This window comes from Brassica napus, chromosome C1 (assembly GCF_020379485.1).
Source record: "Brassica napus cultivar Da-Ae chromosome C1, Da-Ae, whole genome shotgun sequence".
NCBI lineage: Eukaryota > Viridiplantae > Streptophyta > Magnoliopsida > Brassicales > Brassicaceae > Brassica > Brassica napus.
Window position 1 is genome coordinate 313,307 of NC_063444.1, and position 22,847 is coordinate 336,153.

At 30.1% G+C, this 22,847-nt stretch overlaps 2 protein-coding genes and 1 pseudogene across 3 annotated transcripts; 1 reads left to right on the forward strand and 2 right to left on the reverse strand.

The window, feature by feature from the left end:
• Positions 1-10,985: 10,985 nt before the first annotated feature.
• Positions 10,986-12,754, reverse strand: LOC106358320 (protein SCO1 homolog 2, mitochondrial). Of its 2 annotated transcripts, XM_013798077.3 has the most exons (7): positions 12,650-12,754; positions 12,426-12,549; positions 12,238-12,313; positions 11,951-12,169; positions 11,774-11,863; positions 11,568-11,700; positions 10,986-11,474 (listed from the first exon to the last, which is right to left on the reverse strand). In XM_013798077.3, exons 1-7 carry the CDS (start codon positions 12,709-12,711, stop codon positions 11,348-11,350), a joined length of 831 nt encoding a protein of 276 aa, XP_013653531.1. In that variant the 5' UTR covers positions 12,712-12,754; the 3' UTR covers positions 10,986-11,347. The 2 variants fall into 2 exon arrangements, with proteins under 2 accessions (XP_013653531.1, XP_048600946.1); XM_048744989.1 differs by having other exon boundaries at positions 12,238-12,549; positions 12,650-12,748.
• A 273-nt stretch (positions 12,755-13,027) lies between these two features.
• On the forward strand, positions 13,028-14,650 carry LOC106373819 (annotated as a pseudogene).
• A 4,947-nt stretch (positions 14,651-19,597) lies between these two features.
• Positions 19,598-21,967, reverse strand: LOC106439198 (probable trehalose-phosphate phosphatase H). The gene is made up of 12 exons (XM_013880601.3): positions 21,827-21,967; positions 21,533-21,735; positions 21,308-21,448; positions 21,159-21,230; positions 20,980-21,072; positions 20,842-20,895; positions 20,645-20,746; positions 20,481-20,558; positions 20,317-20,386; positions 20,157-20,227; positions 19,974-20,066; positions 19,598-19,855 (listed from the first exon to the last, which is right to left on the reverse strand). The coding sequence occupies exons 1-12, from the start codon at positions 21,828-21,830 to the stop codon at positions 19,799-19,801; spliced, it is 1,038 nt and encodes a 345-aa protein (XP_013736055.1). The 5' UTR covers positions 21,831-21,967; the 3' UTR covers positions 19,598-19,798.
• Between the last annotated feature and the right edge of the window lie 880 nt (positions 21,968-22,847).

Sequence of the window (22,847 nt, forward strand, 5' to 3'; positions counted from 1 at the left end):
TTATTTTTTCTCAAAATCAACGTGTAACCCTACGAATATATTGAGTTTTCGGTAAATGCTCTATATTTTGAAGCCTTTACTCTTCAGTGTTGTTTTAAAAATTCTAACCACATTCGAAATTTTTATTAATGAATATTAAACTCTCTTTCATGATAGATGGGTAACATTCTAATTTTTTTTTATCAATTAATTTAGTAAAACTTCATACACTCATTAAATCAGTGGACAAACCACTATAAAACTATTATTCTCTAGAGAAACGGAGACAACAAAGGTCACAAACCTCTTTGACCATCATTACATAATAGTACATGATGCAACTATGAATTAAAACAATATTTTCATATTTTTTTTATTTTTTTCTCAAAATCTATATGTAAAAACCCTACGAATATATTAAGTTTTCGGTAAATGCTCTATATTTTGAAGCATATACTCTTCAGTGTCGTTTTAAAAATTCTTACCACGTTCTAAATTTATATTAATTTAGGTTAAACTCTATTTCATGATACTTGGGTAACTTTCTAATTCTTTATCAATTCATTTAGTAAAACTTCATACACTCACTAAATCAGTAGACTAACAACTATAAAATTGTTATTCTCTAGAGAAACAGAGACAAAAAATATCACAAACCTTTTTGATCATTATCATATAATAATACATGATACACCTATGCATTAAAACAATATTTTCATATTTTTTGAATTTTTCTAAAAATCTATGTGTTAACCCCTACGAAAATATTGAGTTTTTTCGAGAAATGCCATATATTCTGAAGCCTATCATCTTCACTGTGGTTTTAAAATTTATAAACACATTATACATTTGTATTAAGGTATGTTAAACTCTCTTTCATGGTACATGAGCAACGTTCTAATTTTTTTATCAATTAATTTATTAAAACTTCATACACTCACTAAATTAGTGGAATAACCACTACAAAATCACTATGAAACCGAGACAACAGAGGTTTCAAACATCTTTGACCATCATCGTATGTTATTGCAGGATGCAACAATGCGTTAAGTCAATATTTTCATATTTTTAAAATTTTCTCAAAATCTACGTGTAAACCCCCACGAAATTACTGAGTTTTTCGGTAAATACGTTATATTCTGAAGCATATACTCTTCAGTGTTGTTCTAAAATTTATAATCACATTCTACATTTGTATTAATTATTTTAAACTCTCTTTCATGGTACATGGGTACCGTTTTATTTTTTTATCAATTAATTTAGTAAAACTTCATATACTCAATAGATTAGTGGCTAATTAACCACTATAAATATCGCTATGAAACAGAGACAACAAAGGTTTCAAACTTCTTTGACCAACATTATATGATACTGAAGGATGAAACTACGCCTTAAATCAATATTTTCATATTTTTAATTTTTCTCAAAATCTATGCGTAAACACATTCTAAATTTGTATTTACACATAGATTGTTGAAGATATTGTTTCCGAAAAATGCTCTATATTTTAAAACCTAGGATCTTCACTGTTGTTTTAAAATTTCTGAACACATTCTAAATTTGTATTAATGTATGTTAAATTTTCTTTCATGGTACATGAGCAACGTTCTAATTTTTTTATCAATTAATTTATTAAAACTTCATACACTCACTAAATCAGTGGACGAACCACAATAAAATCGCTTTGAAACCGAGATAACAGAGGTTTCAAACATCTTTGACCATCTTCGTATGTTATTGCAGGATGCAACTATGCATTAAGCCAATATTTTCATATTTTTAAAATTTTCTCAAAATCTATAAATAGAACCCCTACGAAAATATTGTGTTTCCGGTAAATGCTTTATTTTCTGAAGAATATACTCTTCAGTGTTGTTTTGAAATTTATAATCATATTCTACTTTTGTATTAATTATTTTAAACTCTCGTTCACGGTACATGGGTAGTGTTTTATATTTTTTTATCAATTAATTTAGTAAAACTTCATATACTCAAAAAATTAGTAGACTAACCACTATAAAATCGCTATGAAACAGAGACAACAAAGGTTTCAAACTTCTTTGACCATCATTATATGATATTGCAGGATGTAACTATGCATTAAAAAAATATTTTAATATTTTTTTTAATTTCTCTCAAAATCTACGTGTAAAATCCCTACGAAAAATATTAAGTTTTTCGGTAATGCTCAATATTCTGAAGCCTACACTCTTCAGTGTTTTTATTAGTTTCTAACTACAATCTACATTTTTATTAATGAATCTTAGACTCTCTTTCATGAAAGATGGGTAACAATCTAATTTTTTTATCAATTAATTTAGTAAAACTATACACTCATCAGATCAGTGGATTAACCACTATAAAATCACTATTTTCTAGAGAAACGGAGACAACAAAGGTCACAAATCTCTTTGACCATCAACATATAATAGTACATGATGCAACTATGCATTCAAACAATATTTTCATATTTTTCAGTTTTTTTTCTCAAAATCTATGTGTACCCTACGAATATACTGAATTTTCGGTAAATGCTCTATATTTTGAAGCATATAGTCTTCAGTGTCGTTTTAAAAATTCTAACCACATTCTAAATTTAAATTAATTTAGGTTAAACTCTCTTTCATGATACATGAGTAATATTCTAATTCTCCATCAATTAATTTAGTAAAACTTCATACACTCACTAAATCAGTAGACTAACCACTATAAAATTGTTATTCTCTAGAGAAACGGAGACAACAAAAGTCACAAACCTCTTTGACCATCATCATATAATAGTACATGATGCAACTATGCATTAAAAAAATATTTTCATATTTCTTGAATTGTTATCAAAATCTATGTGTTAACCCCTACGAAAATATTAAGTTTTTCGAGAAATGCTCTATATTCTGAAGCCTATCATCTTCACAATTTTTTTAAAATTTCTATACACATTCTACAAGTGTATTAATGTATGTTAAACTCTCTTTCATGTTACATGAGCAACGTTCTAATTTTTTTTATCAATTAATTTATTAAAACTTCATACACTCCCTAAATCAGTGGAATAACTACTATAAAATCGCTATGAAACCGAGTCAACAGAGGTTTCAAACATCTTTGACCATCATCGGATGTTATTGCAGGATGCAACTATGCATTAAGACAATATTTTCATATTTTTAATTTTTCTCAAAATCTATGTGTAAACTCCTACGAAATTATTGAGTTTTTCGGTAAATGCTTGATATTCTGAAGCATATACTCTTCACTGTTGTTTTAAAATTTCTTATCACATTTTTCATTTGTATTAATTATTTTAAACTCTCTTTCATGGTACATGGGTACCGTTCTAATTTTTTATCAATTAATTTAGTAAAACTTCATACACTCAATAAATTAGTGGACTAACCACTATAAAATTAGTGGACTAACCACTATAAAATTAGTAGACTAACCACTATAAAATCGCAATGAAACAGAGACAACAAAAGTTTCAAAATTGTAGAATGGAACTACGTATTACAACAATATTTTTATATTTTTCAGTTTTTCTCAAAATAGATATGTAAACTCTACGAAAATATTGAGTTTTTCGGCAAATGCTTAATATTCTGAAGCCTACACCCTTCAGTGTTTTTTTTTAGTTTCTAACCATATTCTACATTTTTATTAATGAATCTTAAACTCTCTTTCGTGATAGATGGGTAACAATTTAATTTTTTTATCAATTAATTAAGTAAAACTTCATACACTCATTATATCAGTGGACTAACCACTATAATAGTAAATGATGCAACTATGCATTAAAAAAATATTTTCATATTTTTTTTTTTTCTCAAAATCTATATGTAAACCCCATACGAAACTATTGAATTTATGGATAAATAATCTATTTTCTGAAGCCTATGATCTTCACTGTTGCTTTAAAATTTCTAAACACATCCTACATTTGTATTAAAATATGTTAAACTCTCTTTCGTGGTACATGAGCAACGTTCTAGTTTTTTTATCAATTAATTTATTTAAACTTCATACACTCACAAAATCAGTGGACTAACCACTATAAAATCGCTATGAAACCGAGACAACGGAGGTTTGAAACATCTTTGACCATCATCGTATGTTATTACATGATGCAACTATGCATTAAAATAATATTTTCGTATTTTTTAATTTTCTCAAAATCTATGTGTACCCCTATGAAAATATTGAGTTTTTCGATAAATGTTTTATATTCTGAAGCATATACTCTTCAGTGTTGTTTAAAAATTTTTAATCACATTCTACATTTGTATTAATTATTTTAAACTCTTTTTCATGGTACTTGGGTACCGTTCTCATTTTCTATCAATTAATTTAGTAAAACTTCACACACTCAATAAATTAGTGGACTAACCATTATAAAATCGCTATGAAACGGAGACAACAAAGGTTTCAAACTTCTTTGACCAATATTATATGATATTGCAGGATGCAACTATGAATTAAAACAATATTTTTTTTTTTTAATTTTTCTCTAAATCTATGTGTAAACCCAACGAAAATATTGAGTTTTTTTCGGTAAATGCTCAATATTCTGAAGCCTACACTCTTCAGTGTTTTTTTTTAGTTTCTAACCACATTCTAAATATATTTTAATGAATCTTAAACTATCTTTCATGATAGATGGGTAACATTCTAGTTTTTCTTATAAATTAATTTAGTAAAACTTCATAAACTCATTAAATCAGTGGACAAACCACTATAAAATCATTATTTTCTAGAGAAATTGAGATAACAAAGGTTTCAAACCTCTTTGGACATCTTCGTATGTTATTTCAGGATGCAACTATGCATTAAAATAATATTTTCATATTTTTTATTTTTTTCTCAAAAACCATGTGTAAAACCCTACGAATATATTGAGCTTTCGTAAATGCTCTATATTTTGAAGCATGTACTCTTCATTGTCGTTTTAAAAATTCTAGCCACATTCTAAATTTATATTAATTTAGGTTAAACTCTCTTTCATGATACATGGATAACATTCTAATTATTTATCAATTAATTTAATAAAACTTCATACACTCACTAAATCAGTAGAATAACAACTATAAAATCGTTATTCTCTAGAGAAACGGAGACAACAAAGGTCACAAACCTCTTTGACCATCATCATATAATAGTACATGATGAAAATATGCATTAAAATAATATTTTCATATTTTTAAAAAAATTCTCAAAATATGTGTTAACCCCTACGAAAATGTTGAGTTTTTTGATAAATGATCTATATTCTGAAGCCTATGATCTTCACTGTTATTTTAAAATTTCTAAACACATTCTACATTTGTATTAATGTATTAATGTATGTTAAACTCTCTTTCATGGTACAAGAGCAACATTCTAGTTTTTTTATCAATTAATTTATTAAAACTTCATATACTCACTAAATCAGTGGACTAACCACTATAAAATCGCTATGAAACCGAGACAACAGAGGTTTGAAACATCTTTGACCATCATCGTATGTTATTTTAGGATGCAACTATGCATTTAAACAATATTTTCGTATTTTTTTCTAATTTTCTCAAAATCTATGTGTAAACCCTTACGAAAATATTGAGGTTTTCGGTAAATGCTTTATATTCTGAAGCATATACTCTTCAGTGTTGTTTTAAAATTTCTAATCACATTCTACATTTGTATTAATTATTTTAAACTCTCTTTCATGGTACATGGGTATCGTTTTAATTTTTTATCAATTAATTTAGTAAAACTTCATACACTCAATAATTTAGTGGACTAATCATTATAAAATATTTATGAAACAGAGACAACAAAGGTTTCAAACTTCTTTGACCCACATTATATGATATTGCAGGATGCAACTACGCATTATAACAATATTTTCATATTTTTTTTAATTTTTCTCTAAATCTATGTGTAAACCCTACGAAAATATTGAGTTTTTCGGTAAATGCTCTATATTCTGAAGCTTACACTCTTCAATGTTTTTTTTAGTTTCTAACCACATTCTAAATTTATATTAATTAATCTTAAACTATCTTTCATGATAGATGGGTAAAATTCGAGTTTTTTTATCAATTAATTTAGTAAAACTTCATACACTCATTAAATCAGTGGACTAACCACTATAAAATCATTATTTTCTAGAGAAATGGAGATAACAAAGGTTCCAAACCTCTTTGGACATCATTGTATGTTATTTCATGATGCAACTATGCATTAAAACAATATTTTCATATTTTTTTATTTTTTTCTCAAAATCTATGTGTAAACACCCTACGAATATATTGAGCTTTCGTAAATGCTCTATATTTTGAAGCATGTACTCTTCAATGTTTTTAAAAAAATTCTAGCCACATTCCCAATTTATATTAATTTAGGTTAAACTCTCTTTCATGATACATGGGTAACATTCTAATTCTTTATCAATTAATTTAATAAAACTTCATACATTCACTAAATCAGTAGACTAACCACTATAAAATCGTTATTCTCTAGAGAAACGAAGAAAACAAAGGTCACAAACCTCTTTGACCATCATCATATAATAGTACAGGATGAAACTATGCATTAAAACAATATTTTCATATTTTTTGAATTTTTCTCAAAATATTCGTGTTAACCCTTACGAAAATATTGAGTTTTTCGAGAAATGCTCTATATTCTGAAGCCTATACTTTTCTCAGTTGTTTTAAATTTCTAAACACATTCTACATTTGTATTAATGTATGTTAAACTTTCTTTCATGGTAAATGAGCAACATTCTAATTGTTCATAAATTAATTTATTAAAACTTCATACACTCACTAACTCAATGGACTAACCAGTATAAAATAGATATAAAACCGAGACAACAGAGGTTTCAAACATGTTTGACCATCATCGTATGTTATTGCAGGATACAACTATGCATTAAAACCCCTACTAAAATATTAAGTTTTTCGGTAAATGCTTTATATTTTGAAGCATATACTCTTCAGTGTTGTTTTAAAATTTCTAATCACATTTTACATTTTTATTAATTATGTTAAACTATCTTTCATGGTACATGGGTACAGTTCTAATTTTTAACAATTTATTTAGTAAAACTTCGTACACTCAATAATTTAGTGTACTATAAAATCGCTATGAAAAGGAGACAACAAATGTTTCAAACTTCTTTGACCATCATTACATGATATTGCATGATGCAACTATGTATTAAATCAATATTTTCATATTTTTTTAATTTTTCTCAAAATCTATGTGTGAACCCCTACGAAAATATTGAGTTTTTCGGTAAATGCTCAATATTCTGAAACCTACACTCTTCGGTGTTTTTTTAGTTTCTAACCACATTATACATTTCAATTAATGAATCTTAAATTCTCTTTCATGATAGATGGGTAATATTCAAATTTTTTTTATCATAGTAAAACTTTTTACACTCATTAAATTAGTGGACTAACCACTATAAAATCATTTTTCTCTAGAGAAATGGAGATAAAAAATGTTCCAAACCTCTTTGGACATTTAGTTCAGGATGCAACTATGCATTAAAACAATATTTTCATATTTTTTTTATTTTTTCCCCAAAATCTATGTGTACCCTACGAATATATTGAGTTTTCGATAAATGATCTATATTTTGAAGCCTATACTCTTCATTGTCGTTTTAAAAATTCTAACCACATTCTAAATTTATATTAATTTAGGTTAAACTATCTTTCATGATACATGGGTTACATTCTAATTCTTTATCAATTAATTTAGTAAGACTTCTTACATTCACTAAATCAGTAGGTTAACAACTATAAAATTGCTATTCTCTAGAGAAACGGAGACAACAAAGGTCAAAAACCTCTTTGATCATCATCATATAATTGTACAGGATGCAAATATGCATTAAAACCATATTGTCATATTTTTTTAATATTTCTCAAAATCTATATGTAAACCCCTACGAAAATATTGATTTTTTTGATATATGCTCTATAATATGAAGCCTATACTTTCCACTGTGGTTTTAAATTTTCTAAACACATTCTACATTTGTATTAATGTATGTTAAACTCTCTTTCATGGTACATGAACAACGTTCTAAATTTTTATAAATTAATTTATTAAAACTTCATACACTCACTAAATCAGTGCACTAACCACTATAAAATCGCTATAAAACTGAGACAACAGAGGTTTCAAACATCTTTGACCATCATCGTATGTTATTGCAGGATGCAAATATGCATTAAAACAATATTTTCATATTTTTTAAAAAAATTCAAAATCTATGTGTAAACCCCTACGAAAATATTGAGTTTTTCGGTAAATGCTCTATATTTTGAAGCATATACTCTTCAGTGTTGTTATAAATTTCTAATTGCATTCTACATTTGTATTAATTATTTTAAACTCTCTTTCTTGGTACATGGGTACTCTTCTATTTTTTTATTAATTAATTTAGTAAAACTTCACACACTCAATAAATTATTGGACTAACCATTATAAAATCACTATGAAACGGAGAAAACAAAGGTTTCAAGCTTCTTTGACCATCATTATATGATATTTCAGGATGCAACTATGCATTAAAAAATTATTTTCATATTTTTTAATTTTTTTCAAAGTCTATGTGTAAACCCCTACGAAAATATTGAGTTTTTCGGTAAATGTTCAATATTCTGTAGCGTACACTTTTCAGTGTTTTTTTTTAGTTTCTAACTACATTGTACATTTTTATTAATGAATCTTAAACTCTCTTTCATGATATATGGGTAACATTCTAAGTTTTTTATCAATTAATTTAGTAAAACTTCATACACTCTATAAAATCATTATTTTCTAGAGAAATGGAGATAACAAAGATTCCAAACCTCTTTGGACATCATTGTATGTTAGTTGAGGATACAATTATGCATTAAAAAAATATTTTTATTTTTTTTTGTTTTTTTCTCAAAATCTATGTGTAAAACCCTAAGAATATATTGAGTTTTCGGTAAATGCTCTATATTTTGAAGCCTATACTCTTCACTGTCATTTTAAAAATTCTAGCCACATTCTAAATTTATATTAATTTAGGTTAACTCTCTTTCATGATACATGGGTAACATTCAAATTCTTTATCAATTAATTTAGTAAAACTTCATACACTTATTACATCATTAGACTAACCACTATAAAATCGCTATTCTCTAGAGAAACGGAGACAACAAAGGTTACAAACCTCTTTGACCATCGTCATATAATAGCACAGGATGCAACTATGCATTAAAACAATATTGCCATTTTTTTTTAATATTTCTCAAAATCTATATGTAAACCCCTACGAAAATATTGAATTTTTCGATAAATGATCTATATTCTGAAGCCTATACTTTTCACTGTTATTTTAAAGTTTCTAAACACATTCTACATTTGTATTACTGTATGTTAAATTCTCTTTCATGGTACAGGAGCAACGTTCTAATTTTTATCAACTAATTTACTAAAACTTCATACACTCACTAAATCAGTGGACTAGCCACTATAAAATTGCTATGAAACCGAGACAACAGAGGTCACAAAACCTCTTTGGCCATCATCATATAATAGTAAAGTATGCAACTATGCATTAAAACAATATTTTCATATTTTTTTGAATTTTCTCAAAATCTATATGTAAACCCCTACGAAAATATTAATTTTTTCGAAAAATGATCTATATTCTGTAGCCTATGATCTTCACTGTTGTTTTAAAATTTCTAAACACATTCTACATTTGTATTAATCTACATGAGCAACGTTCTAGTTTTTTTATCAATTAATTTATTAAAACTTCATACACTCACTAAATCAGTGGACTAACCATTATAAAATCGCTGTGAAACCGAGACAACAGATGTTTGAAACATCTTTGACCATTATCGTATGTTATTGCAGGATGCAACTATGTATTAAAACAATATTTTCATATTTTTTAAATTTTCTCAAAATTTATGTGTAAACCCCTACGAAAATATTGAATTTTTTGGTAAATGTTTTATATTCTGAAGCATATAGTCTTCAGTGTTGTTTTAAAAATTCTAATCACATTCTACATTTGTATTAATTACGTTAAGCTATGTTTCATGGCACATGGGTACCGTTCTAATTTTTTCTCAATTAATTTAGTAAAACTTCATACAGTCAATGAATTAGTGTACTAACCACTAGTGTACTAACCACTATAAAATCGTTATTCTCTAGAGAAACGTAGACAACAAAGGTTTCAAACCTCTTTGACCATCATCATATATTAGTGCATGATCCAACTATGAATTAAAAAATATTATCATATTTTTTGAATTTTTTTCAAAATTTATGTGTAAAGCTGTACGAAAAATATTGAGTTTTTCGGTAAGTGTTCTATAATCTGAAGCCTCACTTTTTAGTGTTGTTTTAAAATTTCTAACCACATTCTACATTTGTAATAATGTATGTTAAACTATCTTTCATGGTACATGGGCAACGTTCTTTTTTTATCAATTAATTTAGTAAAACTTTATACACTCACTAAATTAGTCTACTAACCACTATAAAATAGTTATTCTCTAGATAAACGGAGACAACAAAGGTTCCAAACCTCTTTGACTATCATCATATGTTAGTGCAGAATGCAACTATGCATTAATACAATATTTTCATATTTTTTTAATTTTTCTCAAAACCTATATGTCCTTATGAAATTATTGAGTTTTTCGATAATTGCTCTATATTCTGAATGAAGCATATACTCTTTAGTGTTATTTTAGAATTTATAATTTCATTGTACATTTGTATTAATGTATGTTAAATTCTCTTTCATTGTACATGGACAACGTTCTAATTTTTTACAAATTAATTTAGTAAAACTTCACACTCACTAAATCAGTGGACTAACACCACTATAAAATTGTTATTCTCTAGAGAAACGGAGACAACAAAGGTTACAAATATCTTTGACCATCAACATATATTAGTGCAGGATGCAACTATGCATTATAACAATATTATCATATTTTTTGAATTTTTATCAAAATCTATATATACCCTTACGAAAATATTAAGGTTTTTTGGTAAATGTTATATATTCTGAAACCTATATTCTTCACTGTTGTTTTAAAATTTATAATCACATTCTTCATTTGTATTAATGTATGTTAAATTATCTTTCATAGTACATGAGCAACGTTCTAAACTTCTAATTTTTTATCAATTAATTTATTAAAACTTCATATTAATTTATTAAAACTTATAATACACACTAAATTAGTGAACTAACCAATATAAAATCGCTATTCTCCAGAGAAACGGAAACAAGGTTCTCGACCAGTAGACCAAAATATTCAAAACATCTTAGAGGTTTCTTTCTGTGAACAGCTCTCTTTGGGTATTCTCAAAATGCGTCACTAGCTATATATGAAACGGAAGTAACTTCTTTAAGAACCTCTCGTGAGAGGTCAGCTGGATTATACTCAATCCCAAAGCATCTGACAACCTCCATCTTTGGATTCAACAAGTACCTGTACACCCAACATATCAACATTTTAGCACTCTTTTTTCTTTCTTATGAGCAAAAAGATTTTGATTATGTATATTGGAGTAAGGTTCCTTACATGTTGTGACAAGTACCAACGAGATAATCGTCACCATCTTCTTGGACCTTCTTGAAATAAACACGATACTCTTGCGCCATTTGCCTAATTGCACTTGCGGATCCAGTCAGTCCAAGTATCCTACTGTCAAATTCTGTAAATAAATAAAAATTATAAGCAACGCAGCGTTAGAGAGATTATAAAGTAGCTGGAATATAACGGAGGACCTTTCAAGTAGGCATGGAGATGAAAAGGTGTATCTCGTAGAGGGTCAAGAGTGACAAAGACAGGCAGAATCTTCTGGTCATGATTAGACTCTGTTTCCATCAAGACAAGACATGATTAGTAGCTAAAAGATCATATTCATATAAACTGATGAAAATAGCACGAGCTTTGAGTCAAACCTAATGGATGAACTGCTGTGGACATCATTTTCAACTGCTCCGGTCCAACATCGGGGGAAAACGAGTATCCAAAGTAGAGCAGAACCCATTGACCACAAAACTCTTTCTCGGTGACAATCTTGTTTTGTGTACTCATAAGCGTGAATGGACCTCCGATGATCGGACCTTTGACAGTTGTATTAGAACCACAACCACAACCGCTATTGCTGCTTGTTATACCTGTAGAAGCAGAAAAGAAGTTGAAAACTCTCTATCGTTCCAATGAAAAAATATCTGTATATATATACCTTTAGGAACAGCTCTCCTTTCGTCGTTGTAATGAAGAAACCCGATGAATCCAGTAAACCCAAGCACGAGTGCTGGCTGAAGTAAAAGGAAACATATAGCATCGAATAGTTTTTTTTTATTAACAGAGAATAGATCTAAATAATTCAAAAACAAATGAAAGCAACAAAAAGTTTTAAAAGCTAAATACAGCAGCATAACGAAGACGTGAGCGTGGATAAGTTTGAGTTCCTGTAAGCAACTGAGGGTTAACATCTGTCTTTCCACTGCTCCGTTTTGTTGATTTACTGTAATTGAATGATTGAATCCTTTTCCTACATTTTTTTTTTGAATATTGAAGATGAATCACTGCTTTGAAGTCAATTTGATCCAAAGCGAAGCGATAGATATTAGGGTTATAAGAATACAACTAACCCTCTGAGAATATTTGCAGCACCATATTTGCAGGAAAGATGAAGACGGCGAGCAACAAACATTGTATTTTTTCTTCTAGATTTTTTGTTTCCAAGTCATATCCAAAGCTTAGACCTAGTAAAGTAGTAATCCTCCTGTGGGATCTTTTTCTTTGGTGAGAAGCCAAAAGAAAATAACTACTGTATATTTACTTGGTGACCAAGTTCCTTTTCGTAATTCTTTTATGTTTTTTTTTTTTTGGTTGACTCAATCTATAATTGACTCAATATATTATTAAATCAAAAACGAATATATACTCCCTAACTAATCGTGTTTGCCCTAATTAATGAAAAGTTGAAAACCTCTCGTGTGTTCAAGACGTACGCCGTCTCTGCGGCTATGAATTTGGAAGTGGAACCACCGTGCAAAAAGAAGAAACAGGACGAACCATCTCATCCATCGTTTTTGTCGCTTCCAGATGTAATCATTCTGAACTGCTTAGCACGCGTATCGAAATCGTACTACCCTAAACTCTCCCTAGTCTCGAAAACCTTTCGCTCTCTCATCTTATCCATCGAGCTCAACCACGCGCGATTTCACCACAAAACAAATGAAATCTCCTTTCATGTCTGCTTACAGCTTCCTGACCGTCCTCTTCCCTCATATTGGTTCACCCTCTTGATTGACCTAGAGATGAAGAAGTCTACCTTGGCACAAGTGCCCTCTATCTATGCTCCTATAGTACCACGGATAATGCTTACGGTTGCTTCACAAGTGTATGCACTTAGACAATTCTATCATCCTTCCCCTGTCATGATTGTCCGCAATAAAGAGAATCTTCTATGGCGTAAAGCTCCCAGTTTGACCGTAGCTCGATCGAATCCTAGTGCGTGCGTCCTAGATGGTAAGATATACGTAGTGGGAGGTTGCACGGCAAATGATTGTTGGGGTGAGGTTTTCGATACGAAGACTCAAACATGGGAACCTTTACCTGACCCTGGAACCGAGCTACGCTTCTCTTCAGTCATAAGAAAGTTAGAGATTATCCAAGGAAAGATTTACGTTAGGAGCAACGAGGAAAAAGACTCAGTTTATGATCCGAAAAAACGTGAATGGAACGTTGCAGCAAAAGCACTCGTGGGTGATAGTAGGTGAACGATAGGTAATCTATTATACTCTTGTGGTACGAAAAGTTGCATGTGGTACGATAGAGAGTGTAAAGAGTGGAAACCGGTCAAGGGTTTGTCTTCACTGAATAAGAGTTGTCGTCGTGGTTTGATTGAAACAGTTAACCTCAATGGGAAACTCATAGTCTTGTGGGACAAGTTTGCGCGGCCTGGTCCTCATTGTCAAAATAAGACTATTTGCTGTGCGTTAGTTGCGCTTGAAAAGCGCCAAGATGGTCAAGTTTGGGGAAATGTTGAATGGTCTAATGCTGTGCTTAGGGTTCCCAGTTCATACCTTTTCTTGCGTTCTTCACGAATGTTGTCTTGAATCAATTGTGACTGTGCTTTTACATATATATATTTTGAATCAATCCGTAGTTTGGCAACATCAACGAGAGGATTATGCATTCATATAAATCTGTTACATAATTCTATGAAAAGTTGGTGGTTTTGTTTAATGGGTTAGCGTGACAATAAACCAATTTATTTTTCTGTGAGTTTGGTCTTGAATTTAAAATACAAAAGGAACAACGTTAACAAATTTAGAGTATTTGTTTTCCTAATCTAATCGGATGAGCGTTATCAAAGGTTAGGATTCCCGACATGAGTGAGTCCATCAAGATCATTATTTGTATGCTGTTGCAGTTAAGTGAGAGAATGTTGCTGTTCGAGCTTCAGTGTGATGAAAAAGACAGGACAAGTGATTTCTTTCTTGTCTTGATGATTATGTTATTGCAACGTACGAGATATAGCTTGATCTCGTACGTTACTGGTCAAACTGGACTGATTTTCACGCTTCCTGATGTGTCTGGTCCGCCACTGCTCAAGTTGATAAAGAGTGGAAGTTGTTGTTTGTTGGTGGACAACGTTGCAGTTTTTTTTTTATCCTCTAAGCTCACCTTAAAACCACTTAAAACTTCCTTCACGTCTGCTAACAGCTCCCCAATCATCATCTTCCCTCCTGGCTCCTGTTTCAGCCTCTGGATTAAACCTGATCAAACCCTAACCAACGACCTCGGTAAGAAGGCTACCTGATCAAAACCCTAACCAAGGGCAGCCTGATCAAAACCCTAACCAAGGGCAGTGTATGGTTCCGTTGTGGATTTGAGAACGGATCAGTTAGCCAAATACCTGAATAGTGAATACCAACAGGTGAGGCAAATTTGTCATTTACACCGATCACTGGCAAAAAATATTGGCACTTTATTTATCTAAATAAAATATTGGAATATGTTGGATTATGAATTTAATATAAGAAAATTCATTTTAATAATTTATATTTTACATTTTGTTTCCCAATTCGTATTTTTTTTACTAAGAAAAACAAGCCAAGCCCATATATATGTAAATTGAAAGCCTATAAATAAAGGCCGAATAAATGTCAGCCCACTTACTGGAGAATGCAAATTCAAGTTTGTATGTTTTAAAAGGACAAATTTTCTTCTACTTGCTCCTTTTTACTAAAGGTTCTTCTATTTTACATTCTTCTATTTTACTAAAAGTTCCATGCAAATAATAAGCTTTATTTGGGCAGTCAAATTAACTTTGAATCTAAAATAAAAACAGATCCATATGATACTTACCTAGAAACTTCTTATGTGGGATGATATTCATACTCATCTTATTCAAAAAAAAAAAAATTTAAACATTAACAGCCACTTCACATTTCTTTTGTTATTCATACTATTTTACTCAAAAACAGTTCTTCTACACTAGACCCAGTTGGAGTTGGAGACGAGGTTGCTGATACCGGTTAAAAGCCGGAAATTATAAAGACCAATACAAACTTCTCTCCTACGATTACACATGGTCTCGTTGGAACCCATGGCTCTGTTAGCAATCTCTTGATTTGTGTTTCTTTATATGATTCTTCAGTTCTTGTACTTTCTACCTTGGCCACATTCCCTAAATAAATACTGATTTCTTATTTGATTTATTTAGTTAAAATCCCATCAATCATCCACTAAAATCGTTCAGAATTCCTAAACAAATAATTTTAATTAACACCACAACAATATTTCCTCATATCCATAAGAAGGTGTCAGGGCGGATTGTTAAGTAAAAGATCGACACACAAGTTTTGCTCCCTATAATGAGGGCATCTGAGTCACATGCTTCCACATGCCACCAAAGAGTTTGGAACTTCCTATACAACTATACATTAACAGATGTAGCATGCCGCATGCTTCGTAATTCATTAGAAAAAAACAGATGTGGCATGCCACATGCTTAATGATGAACATAATTCAGAGAATACGTGTTGCAAAGTCATTCATAAAAACACCTTAAGATGATCCACAAAAAAGGAATCTTGGTCATGTGAACTGTCCCTGGGCATTTTTATTTGACAAATATTAATATTTCTTTTACAGTATGGAGACATCAAATGAGGTATAATAAATTTATAACAGATAGTACGCTAGTCTTGCTGGTCTTAATTTGTTAATTGAAGGGCTTCATTCATCTAAATTTTATATCCTTAGCTAGTTGTTTTTTACATATAAATAACTCCAGTCTAATTTGTTTTTTTTTTATAACCCAACTCCAGTTTAATATTCACACATCCTTTTCAGGAATCAGGGTCTGTTTTTTGTTACTTTAAGTTTTAAGCATTTAGTGTTCAAAAAAAAAAGTTTTACGCATTTTTGTGAAATTTAAATTTTTTAGTAGTAAGAAGTTGACACTTAATAGAACAGACGCCCAATAATAACCAGAGTTAATGTTTTGTTATTCGCGTTTCTATTTAAATTTCTGTGGTCAAATGCTATGTTCATATATTTTAAAACTACAATATATTTTTCAGAACTAATTACAAATTGAGTAAATCGTAATGCGCTTCATCTTTATGATTAAAGCACTTCAACTTGAATACGCTTGTATTCACTTGGTGTGCCAACCAAAATTTCAAAGAAGACATGCATTATTAGTAATACGTCTTTTTGCTACTATTTTCATACTTTCACGAATTAATGAATCTCTTAAAATTGACCTATGGCCTACGAACTTGGAAACTTACTGCGAACAATAATTGGTCGAATGCTCCTATTATTGTGCTTCTAAGATTTATAAATTTTAGTCGGCCAATAATTGGAGGATGAAATATGTTTTCTTTTTATTTTTTTATCTGTAATGTTAAAAAATATTTCTTTAAACGGACACAGTTGGAGAAACTAAAGTTAGAAAAGTGAAATTATAGAGAATCTCTCTCACCTTTTCTGGTGGATTCCAACTCGTCACTCGTAACTTTTTCTCTTTTCAACAATTATTGTTTAGAGTCATGCGTTAATATTAATTATGTCTTTCTCCTTAGGTGTAAACCCTAACCCAATAGGAAAAATTGTTAAGCTAATAAGAGAGAGAAAAAATAAAGGCATTAACTAACTGTTCCAAAATAAAAATAAAAAATAAAGGCATTAACTTTTATTTTGGCGGCAAATAAAGGCATTAACTAAATAGTGCTTTATTTAGTCAGTGGATCATAATAGTATGTAAGATCAACCTATCAAATATTTTCCGCTGTTGAAATAAATGATATTGTACATGTAGCATGAAAAAGTTTATAGATAGTAGAATAAACATGATTTTGGTGAGGTTTGTCAATTATATATACATGCATACACATATATATGCACATGATTATTCTTCACTGTTAAGTCTGAATTGCTTTGGTGAAATAGTTTGCATAGTCCGAATTAATTTATCGTAACTGCTCATCTATTTATTTATAAACCATTGCCGAACGACTCAATTTCCAGACGCATTATGAGACCTAGCTACAATTCTATGAAAGATTCGGATCTAGAGCTGATTCCCTTGTTAATAGAAGCAAATTAGGGTTTGCGTAATCAACTAAATTAAATACTACGAGGTTCATTGAATAAGTTGAATGACAAGAAACCAATTGGAAGAAAATAGATTAGTTGAATCTAGTGTTTAAAACGTGTCGACTATCGGAAAATACTGGACAAGCTTCACAATTCACGGGCCAATTGGCTTAAGAATTTTCATTATTTTCTATAGTAGGGAACATCCCTAAAAACTTAGGGTTGTTAAAAATATATACGCATTTCATATAAAATTATTATTACTGCAATAATAATTTTGGCGCAGTTAAACAGTTTAAAGTTTAAAATTAAAGATAAATTAATGAGCCACCAAATCTCATAATGATCTTGTGGCATGTCGGGGGATACGGATGAAGTATGGTTTGTTCAAAGTAGACAGCCAATAATGTGAGACCAAAACCCTAATGAAAGCCTAGTTAACGATAATGATTTATCTAGTTACCATATTATAATCATTAGCAAAAGATTTTCTTCTTGTCTCCCATGGCTACATACACACTTATAATTAGGTCCATGTATAGGATATAAGAAGTCAATCAAGTTGGTCCTTCGAACATATTATTTAATTAGGTAGTTGTTTTTTGTTTACATTAATATGAGGAAAGGATTGAAAAGTCTTAGTTTTCATCTTCTCTATGAGTCAAAGTATTGAATTGACCACATTGGATATGTGACCCTGACAATTCAAATATTCAGGAATATTAAAAGCTTACTAACAATAAATTCAGGAATTAAATAAATATAAATTTGTTTTGTAAATGTATCTTGTAAATATTCAGGAGTGAGTTTAAAAATCTAAATTATCTTGATTAGACTACCTAGATAATCTACAAAAGCTAATCTTCGTGAAAACAATGGAAAATCAAATTCGATCAAGTTACTAAGTCATTGCCTATAATGCAAATGAAATGACAGCATACACATTGTGGATATGCTACATCGGTATGCTTTTCAGTAACAAAAAAAAAAACATGTAGTGACCAGAAAAGAAAATGAACGAGGTCTCACACAAATTGTTGATATTGACTTTAAAGCATATTTAGCTGTGCTGTCAGAGAGATTCTCTTATTGGTGAAGTTTTATTGGGATCCGTAAAGTTAGACAAGTTATAATATATAAGATTCCATCCAAAATATGTAATTGGTTACGTATATAGTTAGGAATTATTTACTCTACTTAAAACAATTAACTATATAAGTAAGTCTTAGTTAATTAAGCTTAGCAGTAAAGATCCGATCATAGGTCGAGTCTCTTTGACGCTATCTTCCCACCCAAGTTTTGCCTAATAGAATATTCCATTAATTCTTATGGTTTAGTAATCAAATAAAAAGGATTCCTTCTTTTTATTTTTGTAAATGAAAGGATTCTTTCTTCTTTGCAAATAGATTCCATGCAAATATGCAATGAGCTTAGCTTATCTAAAGATTCTATAATCTGAGAAAACCTGTGGCTTTAATCAATAATATAAACAAAGACTGCCCAAAAAAACCTTAACTAGAGATGTTCACTCCATAAAAACTAAAATTACTATTTGAACTGCACAGACGAAAAATATATAACCCAGTTTTATTTAGTTAATTGTATGTAGTTATATCTGACTATCAGAACAAACTAAACTATAAAACACACAACTCAACATTTTTTTTTGTAAACTGGCTTTTCACACAACTCAACAATTCATTTTAAATATATATTTAACTGTTTATTAACAATTTACACTCAACTCAAAAATAATTGTACCAGATGCATCAATATCTCCTAGATTTGTTTTCACTTTGATTACTTCTATTTTAAATTGGGGGGGGGGGGGGGGGGGATCATTAGAAAATATTGAAATGCGGACTTATCTTTTAAAATTTTAACTGAAGTGAAAATAATACTTATACTAGCTTCATTTTATTTTGAGAATCATGATGACATCTAGATATAAGTCAAGTATATATATTCACGCGCAGAGATAAATTGTATATAATTCCATATATGATCGATTATTATATAAAATGTTTTCTTTGAGAATGGATCTACATTTTTAAAAGAAATTTTACATTTGCATTCAGTACAAATTTGTTTGTGAAAGATACATTGAGTACACCACGAGCAGGAAAAAAACTGGATTAACGAGTTATTAAAAAGATATCTCTCTTTTTTTATAGCTCTAATCATGCTCCAGATCTCAGTTGTTTCCATTTCACTAACCGTTGCAGGAAATCCATAACCTGTTAGAAAGAAAAAAATGTAGTCAGCTATGTGCACAATATACATAAATTGTTTAAGGACTTGTAAAACACTTAATATGAACTTAATATTTATATCGAATTATATATATCAATTTACCTCATCAGGCTCTTGCAAAGAGTAAGACGCGTTAGTCTCCTTTGGAGATTTGGAAACAAGAATGCCAAGACCCTGTCTTCTTTCTCTCAGTATCTATAACATCAAATTTATTTCGATCATCGAAAAATATTTTTAAAATATGAATCTTCCTGTCATTACGAGGTTCTATATATATATATATACCTTAAATGCATCTTCGTCTGTGCGATCATCGCCGATGTAAAGGGGAAAAACGTTGGTACAATTAGCGTACCCTACACAAGCCAATACTAATTTAATTAACAACCATTGATCTCAATACTAATCATATTACTCATAATTAATTATTCGATGAAGATTTTACCAAGTGACTCTAATAAAAATTCGAGGGCATTGCCTTTATCCCATTTAATGATAGGTCGAATTTCCAAAACCTGAACGATTATACCAAAACATAAACCCGTTAATTAAGAAAATAAACTCTGGTCACGTTAAAAAGTAGGAACTAATTAATTGTTAGTATCTTACTTTTCTTCCTTGGGTAAGACGGAGCTTGGGGTAGTCCTTCATTACTGATCGAACTTGGTTAGCCAAATCACTCCAGTTCTGTCAGTATATAAACAAATTTACTGATGGGTTAATATTATTTTTTATTGCATAAAATGGAATATTAAAAAAGAATATTATCGTACTTTCTCATCGACGCGTCGGAAGTGGACAGAGACACAAAACTTGTTGTTCTCTACGTTGCCTCCGGGAGTTGATTTTGTTTTCTCCATTAATCTTTGATACACCTGAACCAAAACATATAAAATACTGTTAGTAACAATAAATTCGTTTCTTCCTATTATTCAAATAAAGTAGACTGAAGAATGAAGGAGAATGTGACCTCGTCGATCATGGGGAGGAACTCTGTAGCTGGTTGGCAAAGAAGAGATTTATCCTGTAATTATACAATAACAATTAAAATTGAGAAAAATATATAATGAATTATTTATGTTAAAAGTATAGAGAAAAAAAAACTTACTGCCTCATACTTGGAGCCTTGCTCTGGCCCTTTGATGTCCATTCCATGACTTCCAGCATAATACAACTCGGTCAATTTCACGAAATTATAAACCTGACAAGTATCATCATTATTTTATTTAGCTTCAATATATATATAATCATTACTAATAAGATCGTGTTATTTGAAAACTTATATACCTTTTCTCTGCATCTCCCACTAACTATGGCAGTCGGAAAACAATTTGCTAGGTTCCTCACTGTTCTTCTCATCTAAAAATCAAACCCAAAAAAGAATAAGCCAAAACACTTTCAATAAGTACATTTTTTGTTAGGTTTTAGAAATGAACCTGCTTAGACATGAAAGCTTGATCTGGATCATCAACAATGGGAGATAAAGTGCCATCATAATCCAAAAACATAACGATTTGTTTTCCTTCCGAAGCATGAAGAATCTCTTCGAACATTTCTAAAGCAGATGGATGTTCTTTCTGCAAAATTATACAGTTTCATTTATTATAAGAAAAAAAAACAACATAAATTAGAGCTTGATAATCATTGACTAATATACGTACGAGCCAAGAGCTTTGTTTCATCAAAGATTTGAGATGAGTAGGAGAACAAGCTCTCATGGAATCAACCCATGAATTGATTAGTCCTCCTCCATTGTTGATGATAAGATCTTGAAGAACTTTCTTCTTTGCCGTCGTTACATCCGTATTTGATTTATTTCCTGTTTCTTTGTCCACATGTTTTGTGCTTTCTTCAATGAATCTTACTGAAAACAACAAAAGGAACAGAAAAAGATAAGGATATGTGAAACATATAAGTGTGTTTATGCACTAATTCTAACTAACTAAACAATTTACCCATTGTTTGCGAATGAGAAAGAAAATGAGATTTGAGTTGTGAAAACAGAGTGAGAATGTATGTGTGTGGGCTTGAGAGAGACAGAGGCTGAAGTGTGGTATGGTCTGTATTTATAGTTACAAATTATTGTAGGAAAAAAAAAACAACAACTTTAATTTTTTGAACAACATTTGAACTTAGCTAAAAAGTAAAAAGAAAATTCAGATATTGTGGTGTGTGTGAACGCTGGAACCCATTTGAGTGTGGGTCTGATTACTACTCCTATATGGTTAGTGGGCCCCACAAATCGGCTTTTCCGTTCTCACCGATCGTTAAGTTCAATTTAACGTTGCAGCGTTCCCCGCAACCGCCATCGTGGTCCCCTCCCATTAACACTATATGCCTTTTCTAATTTTTATTCTTATTTTGTCGCTGGTCCTAATTTGTTTTTATTAGTAATCTTCCTGTACTCGAGATAAATATAATAACAAATTTCTATCAATGAAATGAACGATTATTTCTTTTTCAGCATATAAATTTTCTTGTTCTGTTTCAAATTTCTTATTATCTTGATGTTAGAAGAAAACTAGACAAACTGGTAGTTAGATATCATGTATTAAATTATAAAGTTGAGATATGATTTTATGGTTTATGAAATTAATAAAAACACTTTCTTCATATGCTAGTCTATTTGTTAATTATTTTCTTAGTTTACTTGTGTTTGAAATCATGAGTTATCAGGTTTATTATTTAGCAAAGATATTTGTTATAAATTATTAAGTTAGAAATGTTATATACTTTGTTACTTCGTCTAGTTGTTATGTATCATGAATTTCAAAAAGTTACACTGTTTAGTTCCAAAAAATAATGTATCCGTATAATAGAAAACCTAATTAATCCAAATCTAGTAACGGAAATATAGTCCCTCCTAAATTGTTTAGATATGTCAACTGTCAAGTACATATATACACACATCTCAATTTCCCTTGAATATAATTTTCTTCGTGAGGCCTATCCAAAAAGAGTTACCTCTCTCTTGTA